Source organism: Neoarius graeffei, chromosome 19 (genome assembly GCF_027579695.1).
Source record: "Neoarius graeffei isolate fNeoGra1 chromosome 19, fNeoGra1.pri, whole genome shotgun sequence".
Lineage (NCBI taxonomy): Eukaryota > Metazoa > Chordata > Actinopteri > Siluriformes > Ariidae > Neoarius > Neoarius graeffei.
This window is the reverse complement of record NC_083587.1, coordinates 15,395,197-15,416,784: the sequence shown is the minus strand read 5'-3', so window position 1 is coordinate 15,416,784 and position 21,588 is coordinate 15,395,197. Positions and strand designations below refer to the sequence as shown.

General features: G+C 40.9%; 1 protein-coding gene and 1 long non-coding RNA gene across 4 annotated transcripts in view; both read left to right on the top strand.

Annotated features, from left to right (window-relative positions):
- Positions 1 to 2,245: 2,245 nt before the first annotated feature.
- Positions 2,246 to 21,588, top strand: part of LOC132867029 (protein CIP2A homolog) — a 94,304-nt gene continuing 74,961 nt past the window's right edge. For all 3 annotated transcript variants that reach the window (XR_009650668.1, XM_060899716.1, XM_060899715.1), the window contains exons 1-2: positions 2,246 to 2,694; positions 4,505 to 4,652. Coding sequence is in view for 2 of the 3 variants with exons in the window: in XM_060899716.1 (XP_060755699.1) it covers positions 2,593 to 2,694; positions 4,505 to 4,652 (250 nt within the window). In the remaining variant the exon portion in view is untranslated. The remainder of the gene's footprint in view (positions 2,695 to 4,504; positions 4,653 to 21,588) is intronic.
- LOC132867031 (uncharacterized) lies at positions 15,364 to 16,568 on the top strand. The gene is made up of 2 exons (XR_009650669.1): positions 15,364 to 15,558; positions 15,691 to 16,568. It is a non-coding gene; the product is annotated as an uncharacterized LOC132867031 (long non-coding RNA).

Sequence of the window (21,588 nt, the reverse complement as noted above, 5' to 3'; positions counted from 1 at the left end):
CAAAGAGCCATCGATAAAATTATTTTAAACACGTGTGTGTGTGTGTGTGTGTGTATATGAGTGTTTAGTCTACGTCTAGTTCATATCTAGAGTGTTTATACTGTTTATATTGTCTGTTTGAGTGTTTAGTCTGTGTGTAGTTCTTATCTAGTGTTTACACTGTTTATATTGTCTGAGTGTTTAGTCTATGTCTTGTTTTATCTAGTGTTTATACTGTTTATTTGTACTGTTTATATTGTTTGTCTGAGTGTTTAGTCTATGTCTAGTTCCTATCTAGGGTATACTGTTTATATTGTTGTTTGTTTTTTTCAATTATTCAATTTTTATTTATTGCATTGCCTGTTTGCACCGTGGGTCAGAGAGGACTGAAATTTCATCTGTGCTGTATGTCAAGCATGTATAGCATATTTGACAATAAAGTTGACTTGACTTGACTTGATATTTGAAAACTAGAAGATTCAAGGTTTCTAATGGTGTCACTTATATGTCTCCAGGACAAAAACTTGCATAGCTTCAGATGTGTATTTGGAACAGTCCTCAGTATCCCCCGGGGGGGATAGCAGACCTTAGCAGTTGCCTCTTTTAGCAGGATAATGCTCCCTGACATACTGCAGAAACTGTTCAGGAATGGATTGAGGAACACATCAAGGAGCTGAAGGTGTTCACTTGGCCTCCAAATTACCCTGATTTCAATCCGATTGAGGATCTGTGGGATGTGCTGGACAAACGAGTCTGATCCGTGGAAGGTCCACCTCACAACTTATAGGACTTAAAGGATCTTCTGCTGACATCTCAGCACCAATATATCTGCCTTGTCTGTTTAGCAGGTTTTGTTAGTACCTACAGTATGTACAACCTACAAGACTGAACTCCAGTTAAACCTTTCTGTCTATCCCTCTGTCTGTTTACCTGCCAACCTGGCTGTCTCTTTTCACATTTGGTTAACCCCACATGCTCATGTTTCCAGCTTGCTAAAAGGCCATAGTGATGGAAACAGTAAACTTGAAATATTATTTGGTTTTGGGGGAGGCGGGGAGATGTGTAGGTGGCTGTGGTCTTTATTTGCCATGATGGATGTTCTTTGCAGTAATGCCATGTTTATCAGATGTTCAGATAATTAATCATCAGTTTGTCCACTGACCTCAGCTTTAATCCTGCTACTGAGGTTCATTTATTTACTGAGATAATCACACTCTGAAAATTAAGTGATAAGTTCCTAAAATAAGAATAATTGCAACCGAACAGCGCAGAAGAGACATGGCATATGAGGATAATAATAAGATTTTAATTCTGAATGTAAGTTTAATTCTGACATCTAAATGTATTTTAATCACTAATGTTCTTTGTGTTCATTGTGTGTTAGAGACAATTTGGATGAATGCTCTGACTCTGGGGATATAATCGTTTGTGTAATGACAATTAAAACATTAATTTTTTTCAATGAGATACATTTTCAAAACTAAAAACCTGTTTTATTTATTTCTTATAAATCTGAAGGCAAGTGACTAAGAAGAGGAAACACCATAAATAACAAGATGTATTTTTACTTAAATTCATGGAATATCATGATATTTCCTGACAGACTTGGTACGTTAAAAATGTCTCAAACAATTTAATTATGATTTACAAACAAACAAACAAACAACTGAAGGTGTTTAACCTCCTAAGGCCCAAGCTGTTTTTTTTTACATGCATTTTTTATTTCTCTTTGCTATTTGGGCTTATTAGAACCTGATTAGAATAAAAACTAAGCATCATCTTTTGATCAGATGTACTTTCAGAGAAAAAGTATGTCCACAAATGTGGATTCTTGTTCCGAATTTCTAAAAAGTGCTGTCCACGCATGTGACCGCTAAGCCCTAGGAAGTTAAAATGAACATAGTACATTATCAAAAATGCGTTTTTTATATTATTAATAATGGAACAGCTTTTATTTTATACACTTGTTTTTCCACTCTGGAAACAAAAACATGACGTTTGACAGTTAGAGGCGTGGCTAACCTCAATTACGTCATTGGTTGGTTTTAAAGGCTGGTTAGGGGGTTAATGTGTTAAGAAAGATTGTTCATAAAGCTTTTGCACAACTAAAGCAGGAAAAAAAAAGACTTAAACATATATTACACGCATGGATAAAGTATGTTGTGAATCTGAATTGTTTTTTAAAGACAATTCTCAGGTATTTGATTTGCTCTCCGTTCCGTTCCCCCCTGCGTGGAAAATGGGCTGTTCCAGCAGCATTTCGAAGTTGAAAGCGGGAGGAAGTCCGTTTCCAGGCAGCTCGCGCTGAAAGAGCATTCATATTATTACGTTATATGAAAACAAATTAAATAAAATAATTTTATTCGACGAGTTCAGTGTAGGACAATAAGGTTTTTTTTAATGTTAAAACATATTAGGAGCTTAAATCCATTATAACGTTAACAAGACTACATAAAAGTATGAGCTAAGTTAGCTAGTGAACACTGCTAGCTAGCAGACAGGCTAATTACCTCAGGAAAGTGAACGCTTATTATATTTACACAGTTTATTTTTGTCCTGATCGATTCGGATCAGAAAATATACTTAATTCCGCGGTTATTTTGCTTTCCCGGGATGGACATTACGACGTGTCTGAAGTCTCTGCTTCTGGCGATTCGACAACACAAAGACACCGGAGGGACAGTGAACGCATCACTGCTGCAGAAACAAATCGAAGTGAGTTCGCATTTAAACACGAAATAAAGTGATACAGTTCACATTTTCAGCTCCCAGGTTTGACACTAAAGCGGATTGTACAGTGGGGCAAAAAAAAGTATTTAGTCAGTCACCAATTGTGCAAGTTCTCCCACTTAAAAAGATGAGAGAGGCCTGTAATTTTCATCATAGGTATACCTCAACTATGAGAGACAAAATGAGAAAAAAAAAATCCAGAAAATCACATTGTCTGATTTTTAAAGAATTTATTTGCAAATTATGGTGGAAAATAAGTATTTGGTCAATAACAAAAGTTCATCTCAATACTTTGTTATATACCCTTTGTTGGCAATGACAGAGGTCAAACGTTTTCTGTAAGTCTTCACAAGGTTTTCACACACTGTTGCTGGTATTTTGGCCCATTCCTCCATGCAGATCTCCTCTAGAGCAGTGATGTTTTGGGGCTGTCGCTGGGCAACATGGACTTTCAACTCCCTCCAAAGATTTTCTATGGGGTTGAGATCTGGAGACTGGCTAGGCCACTCCAGGACCTTGAAATGCTTCTTATGAAGCCACTCCTTCGTTGCCCGGGCGGTGTGTTTGGGATCATTGTCATGCTGAAAGACCCAGCCACGTTTCATCTTCAATGCCCTTGCTGATGGAAGGAGGTTTTCACTCAAAATCTCACGATACATGGCCCCATTCATTCTTTCCTTTACACGGATCAGTCGTCCTGGTCCCTTTGCAGAAAAACAGCCCCAAAGCATGATGTTTCCACCCCCATGCTTCACAGTAGGTATGGTGTTCTTTGGATGCAACTCAGCATTCTTTCTCCTCCAAACATGACAAGTTGAGTTTTTACCAAAAAGTTCTATTTTGGTTTCATCTGACCATATGACATTCTCCCAATCCTCTTTTGGATCATCCAAATGCTCTCTAGCAAACTTCAGACGGGCCTGGACATGTACTGGCTTAAGCAGGGGGACACGTCTGGCACTGCAGGATTTGAGTCCCTGGCGGCGTAGTGTGTTACTGATGGTAGCCTTTGTTACTTTGGTCCCAGCTCTCTGCAGGTCATTCACTAGGTCCCCCCATGTGGTTCTGGGATTTTTGCTCACCGTTCTTGTGATCATTTTGACCCCACGGGGTGAGATCTTGCATGGAGCCCCAGATCAAGGGAGATTATCAGTGGTCTTGTATGTCTTCCATGTCTTCCATTTTCTAATAATTGCTCCCACAGTTGATTTCTTCACACCAAGCTGCTTACCTATTGCAGATTCAGTCTTCCCAGCCTGGTGCAGGTCTACAATTTTGTTTCTGGTGTCCTTTGACAGCTCTTTGGTCTTGGCCATAGTGGAGTTTGGAGTGTGACTGTTTGAGGTTGTGGACAGGTGTCTTTTATACTGATAACGAGTTCAAACAGGTGCCATTAATACAGGTAACGAGTGGAGGACAGAGGAGCCTCTTAAAGAAGTTGTTACAGGTCTGTGAGAGCCAGAAATCTTGCTTGTTTGTAGGTAACCAAATACTTATTTTACCGAGGAATTTACCAATTAATTAATTAAAAACCCTACAATCTGATTTCCTGGATTCTTTCCCCCCATTCTGTCTCTCATAGTTGAAGTGTACCTATGATGAAAATTACAGGCCTCTCTCTCTTTTTAAGTGGGAGAACTTGCACAATTGGTGGCTGACTAAATACTTTTTTGCCCCACTGTATATACCTTGCTGTATGTCTACATTACACGCGGTATAAATGACCGATGTAGTGCACTTCATGTCCAGCACAGAGCTGTGTGTTTCTGAATGACGGACTGTGGTGTCTCTGCAGGACGTGTCCGCCTTAAAGTGCTCCAGGATCTTGTGCTCAGGACAGGTTCTCCCCAGTGAGTGTCTAAACGGGCTGCTGGAAGTAGCTGGAGATCCCAACACGAGTCCTTCTCTGACAGGGAGTGTCCTGTCTCTGCTCGCCCAGCTCGGTAGGTTCTGTCGAGCTGAAAGCTCTCTCTTTGTTCTTCTTTTACAGCAGGTGTCTGGGTACATTACACTTAATCCAACGTCTTAGTACATTAGGGCTTCATGACACTTCGAGTGCCTTCGTATATTAGGGCTTCAGTAGTCGTAGTCCATCGTCTTCGTACTTTAGGTCTGCGTTTAGACATAGATGGATATATTTAAGCCCAAAGGAAAATTGCAGTGTTGCAGCAGCAAATTCAAATAAATCACAAAACACACACATCCTTACACAAAACAGACAATGAGATAGGTTAAAGTATTTACAAGCATGTCTCTATACAAACTACTTATACTACTAGATAAGAAATAGACTAAAAATAGTATGAAATAGTATTCTTAGTCCAGTATTTTAGTACTCAGTACTTTAGTGCTACATTACACTTCGTACAGTGTCTTAGTACTCAGTACTTTAGTGCTACATTACACTTGGCCCCGTGCCTAAGTACTCAGTACTTTAGGGCTACATTACACTTAGTCCATTGTCTTAGTACTCAGTACTTTAGGATCCCATTAGACTTGCACTTAGTCCAGTATTTTAGTACTCAGTACTTTAGTGCTGCATTGCACTTAGTAGAGCGTCTTAGTATTCAGTACTTGAGTGCCACATTAGACTTGCACTTAGTGCAGTATGTTAGTACTCAGTACTTTAGTGCGACATTACACTTAGTCCAGTGTCTAAGTACTCAGTACTTTTGTGGTACATTAGACTTAGTCCAATATTTTAGTACAACCCTGATTCCAAAAAAGTTGGGACAAAGTACAAATTTTAAATAAAAACGGAATGCAATGATGTGGAAGTTTCAAAATTCCATATTTTATTCAGAATAGAACATAGATGACATATCAAATGTTTAAACTGAGAAAATGTATCATTTAAAGAGAAAAATTAGGTGATTTTAAATTTCATGACAACAACACATCTCAAAGTTGGGACAAGGCCATGTTTACCACTGTGAGACATCCCCTTTTCTCTTTACAACAGTCTGTAAACGTCTGGGGACTGAGGAGACAAGTTGCTCAAGTTTAGGGATAGGAATGTTAAACCATTCTTGTCTAATGTAGGATTCTAGTTGCTCAACTGTCTTAGGTCTTTTTTGTCGTATCTTCCGTTTTATGATGCGCCAAATGTTTTCTATGGGTGAAAGATCTGGACTGCAGGCTGGCCAGTTCAGTACCCGGACCCTTCTCACACATGCAAACTCCTCACCTTTCGGCGAAATTCGCCGTTTTGGTCCCAAAATAGGTCACTTGTGTGAATCGTGTAGATCCGAAGAGTTTGTTTTTTTTTGGGGGGGGGGAGGCAGGCTACAACGTTATTGTTGCCAAACATTTCACTTACAAGGTTACAGCCAATCGAGATAAACAGTTATGAACACGCGCTTCTTTTCCATTGGAGTTCTGATCAGCTGGTGCGCAACCCACTGCTGGTTGCCAGTCCTCGCTTACGAATATTCCACAGATTCAGACCGCAAAGTCACCTTTTTATAGAGAGATCTGGCAACCTCATCTCGCGACTGGATCTGAGCATACCAATGGAACAGTTTCCAGCGCGCTCGGGGGTGAATAACCATGGGCAGATCTACCGGGGTGGCATAGGGTGGCAAATGCCACCCTAAAAGAAAGCCTTGCCACCCCTGCTGCCACCTCAGTTGGCAGCGACGAATTCAAAGAAAAATTACGGCCAATTTGACATTTACGTGCGCGAATTTCCAATGTCCGACTGTGGCGAATGCAGCATGAGATAACGCCAGAGATTGGTTGTTTTGGAAAATTGAGAGGCGTGAAGCGAGGGAGCCAGGAGTCGCGAGGAAAGGAGACACGGGAGGACAGAGGTAAAAGCTGATTAACTATCTATCAAGAAATGAAATTATAATGAATGAACAGTGCTAGCATAGTTGCGATGCTGATTTTGAGAGGATAAAAATCAGGTTGGAGAACGTTATTTAGCTAACTATACATGTAAGGCCAAAAAAAAAGTGTGTTTCCGGTAACCCGACCGATCGAGAATTTCCGCGTCGAAATTGCCGACCGTAAAGTTTTTATTACAAATTTCCCTCGATATTTTAGTGTAAGCGGCGTTAGTTTGTCATTTTTTGTTTCAACACATTCAAGTTGTGAAAGAAATGATAAAAAGTAAAATGTTTCGCCACTTCTATCAGCCCTCCTGCATAAACATGGAAGCGCACTTGTATGGACCCTTTTCACGTGACGTCACGACAAACGCGGCTGCCATTTTGGACGTGTACTACCAGTAGTTTACCACAGCCAACATTGAGGAACGGCAGCAAAGAAAGTTTTTACTTTCAGCAAGACTTCCATCATGCCACTATATTGTTGTGCACCTGGATGTAGTAACCATCAACAAACAAGGCAAGGGTTATCATTTTATCGGATCCCGACGGAGAAGATGGATAGCGGCCATTAACAGGAAAGATTGGCAGCCCTCGGCATACCAGCGCTTGTGTAGTGACCACTTTGTTGGAGGTAAGACGAATAAAATTAGCCAGAAAAGGCATTACATTGCTGTTAACATTCTGTGGCGGCAAGTGTGTAACCAAATAGGTTAAAATAACCCATTATAACCTCTTTGTTCTTCTGTAGTAGCTATTGTTGACTAGCTAATGTCAACAAGTAGCTAGTATGTTACTGTAGCAATGTTTACGTTCAGTCATTTGGATGACTGTTAAAACCTTTCAGTCTCAAGTTTTTCCTTTACTGTATTTACTAGTTTACTGTAATTATGATCCGTCAGCTATTTACACCAGATCCAGTGTAAATAGCTGCCGGAGCCAACGTCCGAGGTTCCGGAGCGCTCTCCGGCTTGCTCCCCCTCAAATTAAGCAGCGTGCTCCGGCTTGCTCCCCCTCAAATTAAGCAGCGTGCTCCGGCTTGCTCCCGGAGTGCTCCGGCCGAGGTTCCGGAGCGCGCTCCGGCTTGCTCCCCCTCAAATTAAGCAGCTTGCTCCGGAGCAAGCCGGAGCGCGCTGCTTAATTTGAGGGGGATCAAGCCGGAGCGCGCTCCGGAACCTCGGCTGGAGCACTCCTGGAGCAAGCCGGAGCGCGTTCCGGAACCTCGGACGTTGGCGTGTATGTGTATGGCGATGGGTTTTTAACGACATAGGTATACAGATCATGTGGGCCGAAGTCAGGTAAAGACGAGGGCTTCGTGTACTTCCGTACGTCAGTGAACAATCCTGGTGGAAGCAGGTACACGTCGTTCTCTAAGCCTGCTAACCTCAATTTTTGCAAATACCTCTCCCTCTGCTCGCCCTGTAAATGCCCTACGTCGCTGGATAGTGAAGGTGTTTTCTGCATCTCGCTCCTTTTTCTTTTGTTTTTCGTTTGTCGCCTTCCTCGCATTCAAACTGATTCGAGCCGAAGTCCACTACATGTCCAAAATGGCGGTCGCATTTACGAAGGTCACGTGACTGAAAAGGGTCTATACTGAAGGAGGGAGGGAAAACTGAGCCGAGCCGCCATTTTGAATCCTCATTCAAGGCTGTAATGCAAATTGCTTCCTCTTCAATATACAAGTGCACTTCCATGGCACGGAAAACACTACGTTTTGCCACCTATGTAGTCCCCTATTTATACAAATAGGAGTCATTCAGGATTCAGCCATGTTTTTGCTCGGTGTTTTTGCTCGACCCAAGTTCTACAGTAGGCTAGGCCGTCTGCTTTTAATGGAAGTAGCCTAGCCTAGGACGTTAAACCATATTTTCATGTTATTTCTTGATAAGGTGTTTTCACGTTATTACATGAAATTATCATGAAATAACGTGATAATTTTGTATCATGAAATTACGTGATATTATATTACATGATAAATATATTGTAAAAACGGGATAACTTTGTTAAAATCAATACTACGTTAAAACATTAGCTGAAATTTTAGTTCTAACAGCCACAGAAAACATAGCACAGCGGGGTCACAGGGAGTCTCTTGACTCTGAAAAAAAGGGTGTTTTTCTTTCTATGTTAGACTTGCTGGGTAATCATAACCCCATCATTAAAAAAAGACTTGAACAACAAGCTAAAAATGCAAAATACACAAGTAAAACAATACAGAATGAAATACTTGAGTGCTTGGCTGCAATGGTCAAAGAGGAAATCATCCAGGAAGTTAAAACGAGCAAGCAGTTTTCACTTATTGTTGATGAAACTAAAGATGTTCAGAAAAAAGAGCAAATGTCATTTGTTCTGAGATATTTTTACAACAGTGTGGTTCATGAAAGCTTTCTGGAGTTTGAAGTGGCAGAACACCTGGATGCCACCGCCTTAAGTGACAAGATTATATGCTTCCTTGAGAAACATGGGCTGGAGTACAAGAAAAACCTTGTAGGACAGGGCTACGATGGCGCAGCAGTGATGCGTGGGACACATGCAGGTGTTCAAGCAAAAATAAAAGAAGTAGCCAAACATGCCTTCAGATAGCAAACACACTTTTTGTGTCTCTGTGTACTATCCAGTTCTGGATAACATGATTGGAGAAATATTTTCTAACACAAATTGTAACATTTATGCAGGGTGTCCAGGCACTAAATCCATCAAGTCCAACCTTTTTGAGAGAGGAGGCTGTTCTGCTACTGGCTGAAGCTTATGATTCAAATATTGAGGATCTTAAACATGAGTTACATCAGACGAGGAGAGTACTAGACAGAAAAAAGGGGGAACAGGAGAGTCCTGCCACTCTCATGGAGTTCACTCGGTTTTTGGACCCATACCAAGATGTTTTTTTTTTTTTTGAGTTGTTCAGGTTGTGTAAAATAGCGGTTGCATCCTGTGAAGAAAGTTTTTCATCTCTCAGGCTAATAAAGACTTATTTGCGGTCGACTATGACAGAAAAGAGACTATCAAGTTTGGCTGTACTCAGCATTGAATCAAAGCGCACAAAAGCATTAGATCTTGATAAATTTGTGAAGCGTTTTGCTGAGCAACATGGAAATCGCCGCGTTCAGCTGTTGTAGGCATGACAAGTTCATGTTATGCTCACTGGTGAGCCTTTACAAAGCGTGAGAAAATAAAACTATAAAATGTGACACTGGTGTAAATGGCTTAAATCATGCTGAACTTAAAGCAGTGTTGTTGTTTTTTAGTGTCTGTTCTTTTGCATATACAGTATAAAACTGTCCAGAAACGGTATAGACCTCATCTGAGAGTGTGTGTTCTTCGTAAACAATAAAAGCATGAGATCAAGTTTGTCTGTATAAGTTTGTAAATGGCAGCCCGTGCCCTTTTGTAGTGTGTACATACTATTTGTCGTCAAACTGTGATAACTGTGATTTAAATTCAGTATATATACACGTCTGTAATACGTTGCCACCCCTCAAATTCCTGCCCCCCTCTTGCCACCCCATAAATATTTTTCTAGATCCGCCCCTGACTGTGTTGTACACAGGGGTGAAAATTAACTTCACAAAATATCAAACTTTACCGGCCACTGACAAATAAATGGTACAATTTACCGGCCACTCAACAGTAACTTATTAAGACATGTTTATGGAAAGTTATTTTGTACTGTATTAAATTCAAGATGTGACTGGTTGCAATTTTTTTTGTAACGTAGACTACGAAATGTACTTTTGCACGCGTGCCGTGTGTCCGTGCACCCTTCTCACCTTTTTCACCCCTGACCAGTTTGCATGCCTGCTTCTTCTATGCAGCCATGATGCTGTAATTGATGCAGTATGTGGTTTGGCATTGTCATGTTGGAAAATGCAAGGTCTTCCCTGAAAGAGACGTCGTCTGGATTAGATTAGATTCACTTTATTCATCCCACATCGGGGAAATTCATGTGTTACAGTAGCAAGAAAATGTCAAACAGATGACAACTAAAACTGAAATAAAAATTAGACAAACGAAGGATTAAATATAAAGGGCTAGTTGCATTATCTACCGTGAAAAATATAGAAAAATTGCCTTATTGAGAGGCTCGGAAAAATTGCACATTACAGGTAGACTCTGTATGTGTGTGTATATGTGTATGTATGTATGTGTGTGTATATATATATATATACACACACACACACACACACACACACAAGTATGCATAAAATAGTTTAAGGCCTATATTATTGCACATAATTGCATCGATGAGAGATGGCAGAGGTAGGAGTGGTGAAGTAGTGCAAATATAACAACAAACAGGTTATTGGTGCTATACACAAGTTGTGGGCGTTATACAGTCTGACAGCAGCAGGTATGAATGACCTGCGGTATCTCTCCTTCTTACACCATGGGTGTAGCAGTTTACTACTAAAATGTCTGTGAAGATTCTCAGATTTCTACCATCCACAGTCTACTACTAAAAGAGCTGCTTCAAGCCCCCACAGCCTCATGTAGGGGGTGAGAGGGGTTATCCATGATTGAGGTCAGTTTGGCTAACATCCTCCTCTCACCCACCTCCTCAATGGAGTCCAGAGGACAGTCCAAGACTGAGCCAGCCCTTCTGACCAGTTTAAGTTTCTTCCTGTCCCTCTCTGAACTTCCACAGCCCCAGCAGACCACAGCGTAGAAAAACGCTGATGCTACCACAGAGTCATAAAAAGTCCTAAGCAGTGTCCTGCACACACCAAAAGACCTCAGTCTTCTCAAGAGGTGGAGACGACTTTGGCCCTTCTTGTACAGGACATCTGTGTTGTTAGTCCAGTCCAGTTTGTTAAGGTGAACACCCAGGTATTTGTACTCCTCCACGATCTCAATGTCCAAACCCTGGATGTTCACTGGTGCAATTTGAGGAACCGTCTTTCTGAAATCGATCACCACCTCCTTTGTCTTGCTGGCGTTGATGCGCAGGTGGTTCAGTTCGCACCAGGCGACAAAGTTGGTGATGACCTCTCTGTACTCCAGATCGTCCCCCTCTGACACACGTCCAACGATGGCTGTATCATCTGAGAACTTCTGGAGGTGGCAGCTGTCCGTGTTGTAGCTGAAGTCAGATGTGTAAAGTGTAAAGAGGAAAGGAGAGAGCACTGTACCCTGTGGAGTGCCTGTGCTGCAGACTACCACATCAGACACACAGTCGCGGAGCCTCACATACTGCGGTCTGTTAATGAGGTAGTCGATGATCCATGCAGCCAGGTGGCAGTCAACACCAGCTCCCTCCAGCTTCCCCTTAAGCAGTGATGGCTGGATTGTGTTGAAAGCACTGGAGAAGTCAAAGAACATGATTCTCACAGTGCTCCCAGTGCCCTCCAGGTGCAAAAGTGACCGGTGTAGCAGGTAAATGACAGCGTCATCCACACCAATGCCCGGTCGATATGCGAACTGCAGGGGGTCCATCTCGTTGTTCACCAGGCATCGGAGGTGGGAGAGAACAATCCTCTCCATGATCTTCATTAGGTGAGACGTTAAAGCTACTGGCCGAAAGTGATTGAGCTCCCTGGGGTGTGCAGTCTTGGGAACTGGAACCACACATGATGTTTTCCACAGAAGTGGAACTTTCTCCAGACTGAGGCTCAGGTTGAAAATGTACAGAAGAATCCCACAGAGCTGATCTGCACAGTCCTTAAGCAGTCTGGATGGGAGCATATGTTGCTCTCGAACCTGGATATACCTTTCAGCATTGATGGTGTCTTTCCAGATGTGTAAGCTGCCCATGCCACACGCACTAATGCAACCCCATACCATCAGAGATGCAGGCTTCTGAACTGAGCGCTGATAACAACTTGGGTCATCCTTCTCCTCTTTAGTCCGAATGACATGGTGTCCCTGATTTCCTTAAAGAACTTCAAATTTTGATTCTTCTGACCACAGAACAGTTTTCCACTTTGCCACAGTCCGTTTTAAATGAGCCTTGGCCCAGAGAAGACGTCTGCGCTTCTGGATTGTGTTTAGATACGGCTTCTTCTTTGAACTATAGAGTTTTAGCTGGCAACGGCGGATGGCACGGTGAATTGTGTTCACAGATAATGTTCTCTGGAAATATTCCTGAGCCCATTTTGTGATTTCCAATACAGAAGCATGCCTGTATGTGATGCAGTGCCGTCTAAGGGCCCGAAGATCACGGGCACCCAGTATGGTTTTCCGGCCTTGACCCTTACGCACAGAGATTCTTCCAGATTCTCTGAATCTTTTGATGATATTATGCACTGTAGATGATGATATGTTCAAACTCTGCAATTTTACACTGTCGAACTCCTTTCTGATATTGCTCCACTATTTGTCGGTGCAGAATTAGGGGGATTGGTGATCCTCTTCCCATCTTTACTTCTGAGAGCCACTGCCACTCCAAGATGCTCTTTTTATACCCAGTCATGTTAATGACCTATTGCCAATTGACCTAATGAGTTGCAATTTGGTCCTCCAGCTGGTCCTTTTTTGTACCTTTAACTTTCCCAGCCTTTTATTGCCCCTGTCCCAACTTTTTTGAGATGTGTTGCTGTCATGAAATTTCAAATGAGCCAATATTTGGCATGAAATTTCAAAATGTTGAGGAGGCTCATATATGGCCTCAACACCGACAAGCCGATGACATTGCAGATCGAGTGGATGAATTCATCGATCTAACAGGGCAAAATGTGAGTACAGATGAAAATAAAACAAGCCGATGACATTGCAGATTGAGTGGATGAATTCATCGATCTAACAGGGCAAAATGTGAGTACAGATGAAAATAAAAACAGAAGAGTTATTACCTCAACGCCAGCTTGTTCTGATACTATGCAACCCATGCTCCACAGCCATGCTATCAGAAATAGAGCTAGGTCTACAAATTACAATAGGATTTACAATCCTATGGAAAATCCACAGCCCATAAGGCTTCAGAACAAATTTGAATGCCTCAGGGATGTGGAAGCGGAATTTTCAGGCGGACAAACACATCGTAAAAAGAAATTGCATCACAACCGAAGAGCTGTGGGAAGAGGCAAAAAGCAGCTCATAACACCACCTGATCCCACAACCCTTGTTCTTGGTGATTCCACTGTAAGACATTTAAAAGGACATGGAATGATTATTTGCTGCCTTCCAAATGCATCCATCTCTGACACCAAAGACAGCATTTTGAAACTCATGTCCGAGCATAAAACTATCAAACGTATTGTTGTGCATGTGGGAGCAAATTATGTTTTCAGAGAACAGCTGTTTGTCCAAGAGGACTTCAAAAAACTCTTTTCTCATCTCTATAAGACCGGAATACAATCTTTTAAAAGTGGCCCACTCCCTGCAAGGGGAAGCTTTGCATTTACTCGACTCTTCAGTCTTAACACCTGGCTTGGAAAAACTTGTTTTTCATCTGGTATGAACTTTATAGACAATTTTAACCTTTTCTGGAATCGCAGAGAATTCTTCAAGCCAAACAGCATTGAACTCAGCTGGATTGGGACCAAAGTTTTATTATAGACTTGCAATTTTCTCTCAGTCAACATTGAAGAGAACAGTTGATAAGATGTCGCAGACTGACCTAGTTACAAATATAAACAATACCTCTGCAATGCCAAAACAATCATCTATGCAAGTCTTCACCAAGGACACACAGCCATCTGGAGCAGACTGCCAAGAACCATCTGGGGCAGACTGCCAAGGACAACAACAATCACACGGAGAATGTGAGCATGCGATTTTATCATGCGATTCCATCTAAGGGTCCGTTTGGACCCTTAGATGCATAAGTGGGGTCCAAACTGTAACAACCTCTGCCTTTGAAAATGCCATAGTTTTCTGAAGTTTATTCTTGTCGAAGCATTCTGGCAGATTTCTCTGGTTTTTTTAGTGTAATGCCTAGATCAACCACATATTGGAGTGGCGCTGTTGCGCTAAATGGCCTCCCCACTTTTGTATAAAGACGAAGATGATGTCGGCTTAATGGTGAAGCCAAGTATCCAGCTAGATGTCTCTGGAGAGCTTCCCCCGTGTGTTTTTTTTTTTTTTTTTTTTTTTTTTTTGTCGCCAGTTGTCACGATGCCGTTGTCCTGGGGCCAACCGCTTCTCTGTGGATTATGCAATATTAAAAAAAACTAACCGATAATTCTGTTGTCTGCCTGGAATACGGATTATACCAGAGGAGGAAAGTTGTTGCTTGCTGCTGAAATCCCGGACTGGAGTAAGCTATGCTACGGATCTGGTAGGCTTTTTGACACTGACTGGCGCTAACACTGACTATTTTTCTTCATTTTTACTGCTGCTCCGTCTTTGAAGAGTTGACTTGCGGGGGGGTTGGGTTTTTTCTATTGATTGTGGATGTAAAGACTGTGTCTGTGCGGAATGATTGTGTTTATTATGAAACGAACTTTTGGGTGAATTGAACAATATATTGTAAGTGTGAAATTGGGTTGCTTGCTGAGTATTCTTTTTTTGTTTATGTATTATTATTGTGTGTTGCCTTGCAAATTTCTGAATTGTTGATTAAAAAAAGGGTGCATGTGCATTTCCTGCTATTTAAGCTGTATGCATTCATACATGTAATCTTGTGACGTTTTTCCGACCTGATGTGACTGAAACTCACTTCCAAAAAAAAAATTATTGGCAGTTTTAAGCTGCCTGGCACCCCGGCAAACTTTTAATACGGGAAAATCGTTAAAAAACGGACCCCAGTGGTAGTTTTGTTGCAAAATATTTGTCATTTTACATTTATATTGTCGAACCTTCCATGTATTCCTCAAATAGGGTGTTTTTGATATGTTCTCATTTGGATTTGTATGTATAGTTTTTTTTATTTTAAGTTATTTTATATTTTGTATCAATACCCAACTTTTCCATAAGTGGGGTCCAAACGGACCCCAAGCATTTTATATGGAGTTTCGGTTGATATCCCTAGGAACTTTTTATTTTTGTCACCTCTGGTTGTCAGGAATACATTTGTTGCCGATCAACACATCTACTGCTTACATTCTCACCACCCTGAAGAGCATTTTTACTCAGCAACACACATGTAAGTATTATCAGTTTTATTCGCCATACAATAGTCCTAAAATGTTAACTTATTTTCAACATCAATGAATCTTGTGTGATTGTGTTGTTACTGCATACTTATGTTGTTCTATACTTATTTTTATTACACTAGCTTACTGTGCTAACAGTTAAGTACGGCTTCCAAACTGCAACCTCAATGATGAGAAAACCTTGAAGAAATTGGGAAGAGGGACATTTGATGTCAGAGTGGAGAAGAACCACAACATTTGTGCTGTGACATGGTACGACACCCGTCAGGTGACACTTGTGTCATCCTTTACTGGCCCAGAACCAGTGGAAAAGGTTAAACGTTGGGACAAAACTGCCAAAACATTTGTGGAAGTTCAGAGGCCTAACATTGTGGCGACCTACAACAAAAACATGGGGGGAGTGGATTTGCTGGACTCATTTGCGGCCAAGTACAAGTTTCCTCTCAAGTCCCATCGTTGGTACATCTACATCTTCTGGCACACAATTATTCTAGCTGTGATCAACGCTTGGCTCCTGTACAAATGGGACTGCAAGGCCTGGGCTATTCCAAAGAAAGAGATCCTGATCAGGAGACGGTTTCAGGCCCAGTTGGCATCCTCCCTTATCCTGACTGGCACATCTGTCCCAGTGCCAAAGCGAAGGCGGCCATCCTCAAGCCCTATGAGTTCTCCAGCTGCTAGGCCCTCTAAGAAGAGAAATGCACACCCACCAAGTGATGTCTGCAAAGACATAACTGGGCATTTCCCCCATCAAAGCTGACGGGGGAAGGTGCAGACAGTGTGCTAAAGGCTACACTAACACTGTTTGTATGAAGTGTGATGTCCGCCTTTGTTTTTCAGAACAAAGAAACTGCTTTTTGGACTACCATAGGTAAAGAAGGGAGATGTAAAAATGCATCTTAAGTTTGTTTTCAGATTTGTACATACAGCATTCATCCAGTGTTTTTAAAGAGTGGAAATTACTTTTTTTGAATAAATTACTTGTCATAAAACAATATAACATGTCTGACTATTATTGTTGTTGTTTGTTGTGAAGATACAATCACTTCTGTGACCCTTTATCAGCAGGAAAGTGAAGACAAACACACCCAGATCATTTACAGTGTGTGAATGATGCCAGTGAAATTCTGCTACCTACCCTTGAGAGCCAACGTTGTAATTTTACAACATTTCCCCAAAAAGTTGCTAAAATGTCAAAATTAAAAAAGAAACACAATTTTTGCATCAGAGCCTTCCTAGAACAACATATATTAGGTTGAAAAATTTTTTTTACACTTTTTTTCTATATTTGGGTGTTAAGGGGATAAGTAAGCATGTAAATAAAGTGCATAAGAACATCATACAGGGCGGCACGGTGGTGTAGTGGTTAGCGCTGTCGCCTCACAGCAAGAAGGTCCTGGGTTCGAGCCCCGGGGCCAGCGAGGGCCTTTCTGTGTGGAGTTTGCATGTTCTCCCCGTGTCCGCGTGGGTTTCCTCCGGGTGCTCTGGTTTCCCCCACAGTCCAAAGACATGCAGGTTAGGTTAACTGGTGACTCTAAATTGACCGTAGGTGTGAATGTGAGTGTGAATGGTTGTCTGTGTCTATGTGTCAGCCCTGTGATGACCTGGCGACTTGTCCAGGGTGTACCCCGCCTTTCGCCCGTAGTCAGCTGGGATAGGCTCCAGCTTGCCTGCGACCCTGTAGAAGGATAAAGCGGCTAGAGATAATGAGATGAGATGAGAACATCATACAACATCATACTGTTGTCATTGTGTCATTAATGTTTCTCTCATCATTCTCTCCACTGGAGAATGTTATCCTCTGAGATACCGCTATACGGATGAGCACACACACACAAAAATTCAACTGTACATGTACAGACATACAAAAATAAACAAACAACAAACAAATTCACACAAAACAAACACAAACAAACATACAAAGTGGTGAATGAACATGTCAAATATCAAAATATGGCATTAGCAATCAACTCTGAACAACATAAAATCAGTTTCCACTCAAAAATGCCCTAATTCCAATTGGGGTCATTTTGGACCCCACTCATGGAAGAGTGTAGGTCTGGTCGTCCATGCATCTAAGGGTTAAGGACCTGACTAAAGATAACCATGTCAAGGTTGCTTCGTCCACTTCTCGACCCCATGCAACTATCACAGAGACCATCAGTGAGACAATCACCACAGAGACAGTCATGGAGACACTTACAAAGGCCTCACCAAAGTCTCGCTCTTCTGATTTTATCGTACCATCTCCGTCTCCCCCTTGCATGGATTTCCCTAATAGTATGCAGAGACTGCTGCCAATGGCTACACTCTCTTTTTCCAGCCCAAATCTGTCGCGACAAGCTGTGTACCCAGTTCATCAAAATCAACCAACAGACTGAACTGTGTTCGCCCAGGACTTTCAGCTGGCTACCAATCTTTTTCACCATCTAAAAGATACATGACATCTCCAATCCTCTCAATCTCAAACAAAATGGAACATAAAGAAAGTCTAGTATGATGTGCTGGAGGTCCCTGCATTGGGTGTAGTTTTGAAAACAAGCTGGGACCCAGTAAGCCTATGCTATTCTCTATTCCTGTGTTGATAAGAAATAGAGAACATAGAGCATATTTAACCCAAGGGGTAAACCAGTCTAGTCTCCTTCCTGTTTCAAAACAACATCAGAGTGCCCAAGCGGATATTACTTCTAGACTTTCTGTAAAGCTAGCTCTTCTGAACGTTAGATCACTTTCAAACAAGTCATTTTTAATTAATGATCTTATCTGCAAACATAATCTTGATTTTTTTTGCTTCTAACTGAAACTTGGCTGGATCAAGCAAATAGTGCTACCACCCTTATTGAAGCAACTCTCCCAAATTTTAATTTTATGAATGTTACCTGACAGGGGAAAGGTGGAGGGATCGCAAATATATTCAAATTCTCTTTTCAATGTAAATAATCCTCACTTGGTGATTTTACATCCTTTGAACACTTATGTGCACTTGTTACATGCTATCCTAACATATTATTATTAACTATTTACAGGCCTCCGAGACATTCAGCCAAAGTTTTTCTGGAAGAGTTTGGTGAACTGTTGTCAGTCATTTGCTTAGAGTTTCACTGTCTTATTATATCTGGGGATTTTAACTTGCATGTAGATAATCCTGAAAACACTTATGCCAATGAACTACTTGCACTTATTGACAACTTCAACCTAGTACAACATGTACAGGTGCCGACCCACTCTCGTGGTCATACCCTTGACCTCGTCATCACAAAGGGTCTTACTGTTTCTACTACTGTTGTTGACCTGGCCTTATCTGATCATTTTTGTGTTTTCTCTGATGTTTCTATGTCCCCTCACATTCAGAACAGCTCAACGACTATGGGTAGGAGAGTCATAAACGACAACACGTGTTCTCTTTGAGCAAGCTCTCTCTCGGATCTCAACCAAAATGTCAGACTCTGGAGATGATTTACTGGAAAATTTTAATTTAAATATGACCCAAATTATGGATGATATTGCTCCATTCAAAATCAAAAGAGTCAATGATAAGCAGAAAGCACCATGGAAGCAATACCCAGCTGTTAAACTGTTAAAGAGAGAATGTAGAAAGACTGAAAGAAAATGCCGCAAAACTAAACTTCACATCCATTATCAAATCCATAAAGAGATGCTTTGTAAATATAATTATGAAATTCGTAAAGCAAGACAGTCTTTCTTCTCCAACATCATCAACAGGAATATGAACAATGCCTGTGTGCTATTTTCAACAGTAGAGAAGCTAACAAATCCCCCACCACAATTAGCACCTGAACTTCTCTCAGTTAATAAATATAATGAGTTTGCATCCTTCTTCAAAGGTAAAATGGATAAAATACGGCAGAATATTGCTCATAATATATCTCAGTTGCAAATAATTGAAAAACTGCAATCACCAGTGACACAGACAGATAACTTCAACACAATGTCAGAAATTTGTTTAATTGATTGAGACTCTTAAAAAAAAAAACTGTACAAAATCTCAGTTCCTCAACATCTGAATTGGACATTCTGCCCACCAACTTTTTTAAGTCTGTTCTACATCTTATAATTACAGATGTGCTTCAAATAATAAATACATCCCTAGAGACTGGCATTGTTCCTGTGTCCTTGAAAAAAGCCGTTGTAAAGCCCCTACTTAAAACGAATAATCTGGATGCTTCAGTATTAAATAACTACAGGCCAATATCAAATCTACCATTCATCGGGAAAATCCTTGAAAAAATTGTCTTCAATCAATTAACTGCCTTCTTGATATCAAATAGCTGTTTTGATAACTTTCAATCAGGATTTTGTGCCAATCATAGCACTGAAACAGCGCTGATTAAAGTTATAAATGACATACGTCTTAATACTGATGCAGGCAAAACATCGGTCCTGGTATTACTGGACCTCAGTGCAGCTTTTGATACTGTTGATCACAACATACTGCTATATCGACTTGAACATTGGGTTGGGTTGACTGGTAAAGTTATCAATTGGTTAAAATCATACTTAAAAGATAGAAGCTTCTTTGTTACCATGGGAAATTGTACCTCAACGTCAATGTCCTTGACCTGTGGTGTCCCCCAGGGGTCGATTCTTGGACCATTACTATTCAACCTTTATATGCTCCCACTTGGACAAATTATCAAGAACAATTCAATTTTATATCACTGCTATGCAGATGACACCCAAATTTATCTTGCGCTATCACCTAATGATTATGCCCCCCTTGAATGTCTCTACCAGTGTATCGATCAAATCAACAACTGGATGTCACAAAATTTTCTTCAGCTGAACACAGATAAAACAGAAGTAATTCTATTTGGAAAAAAAGATGAGAGACTCAGGATTAGCACTATTCTTGACACAAAGGGGATTATGCAAACAAGGGGATGATCCCAAGAAAAACATCCTGGTTGCTTTACTACATATGTTCTGACATCTGATCTGGAAGTTAAACCTAGACTCATCAGGGTTTTTTTTTTCAAGAAAAGGGGAAGGGGCCCCGAGCCACTCATGTGGGGAAAATTAGCATATCAATTAGTACTGTATTTCCCCTTTTTATTAATTGATATGCTAATTTTCCCCACATGAGTGGCTCGGGGCCTCTTCCCCTTTTCTTGAAAAAAAAAAAAACCCTGATGAGTCTAGGTTTAACTTCCAGATCGGATGTCAGAACATATGTAGTAAAGCAACCAGGATGTTTTTCTTGGGATCATCCCCTTGTTTGCATCTTTCCCTTTCCTGTTTGAAAGATGCATTTAACTATTAAGTGTATAGTGGTCAGAGTTTGGTTGGATACAGGGAAAGGTGTCAAATGTAAAAAAAAAAAACAAAAAAACCCAGCATCGTGAAACAGCCGGGAAAGGGTTTATCCCTTGTAATTGTCAATATAACTAATGGGGTATTGGGTATAGATAATCTTCCCATAGATTAAAATCACTATATGGGTGTGCTTTTACTACCTTAAACATGAACAGGCAGTCAAAACAATAGTTGACCTACTTTCCGGACTTAGGATTTTTCAGAAAATATGCAAAAATAGTACCATATACAAATGCTTAGTTTATATTGAAGGAGTTGGATAATCACAGTTTTTATTGGCTTAAAAGTTTGATAAAAGGTGTCTGTTGATAGGGTCAAAGGCTCATTCCAGTCACCATGTGCCCACATGGCCAACTAATGGCCTGAAGTAGGACGTACCAAATGGTAATTTTGTCCCGAAGCCATATTTGGGGCCTTCCTGTACTCCCACCAAAGCTCTGAGTGCCCTGAAACTCTCTAAGTACACAGTAGAGTTCCCAAATATGATGATAAATCAGTTTAGACCCTATCAACACAAAAACTTTCCAAGATATGGACCCCTGAAATGTCAAAAAAAAAAAATTGTCATTAAAAAAATCCACTTTTAAGGGATTAATATCTCTAAAGTTAGTAAACTTGTGCTATTTTTAGGTGCAGAATCTGATAGACATGGCCAGAATACATAGATATAGCAATTTACAGGTTTA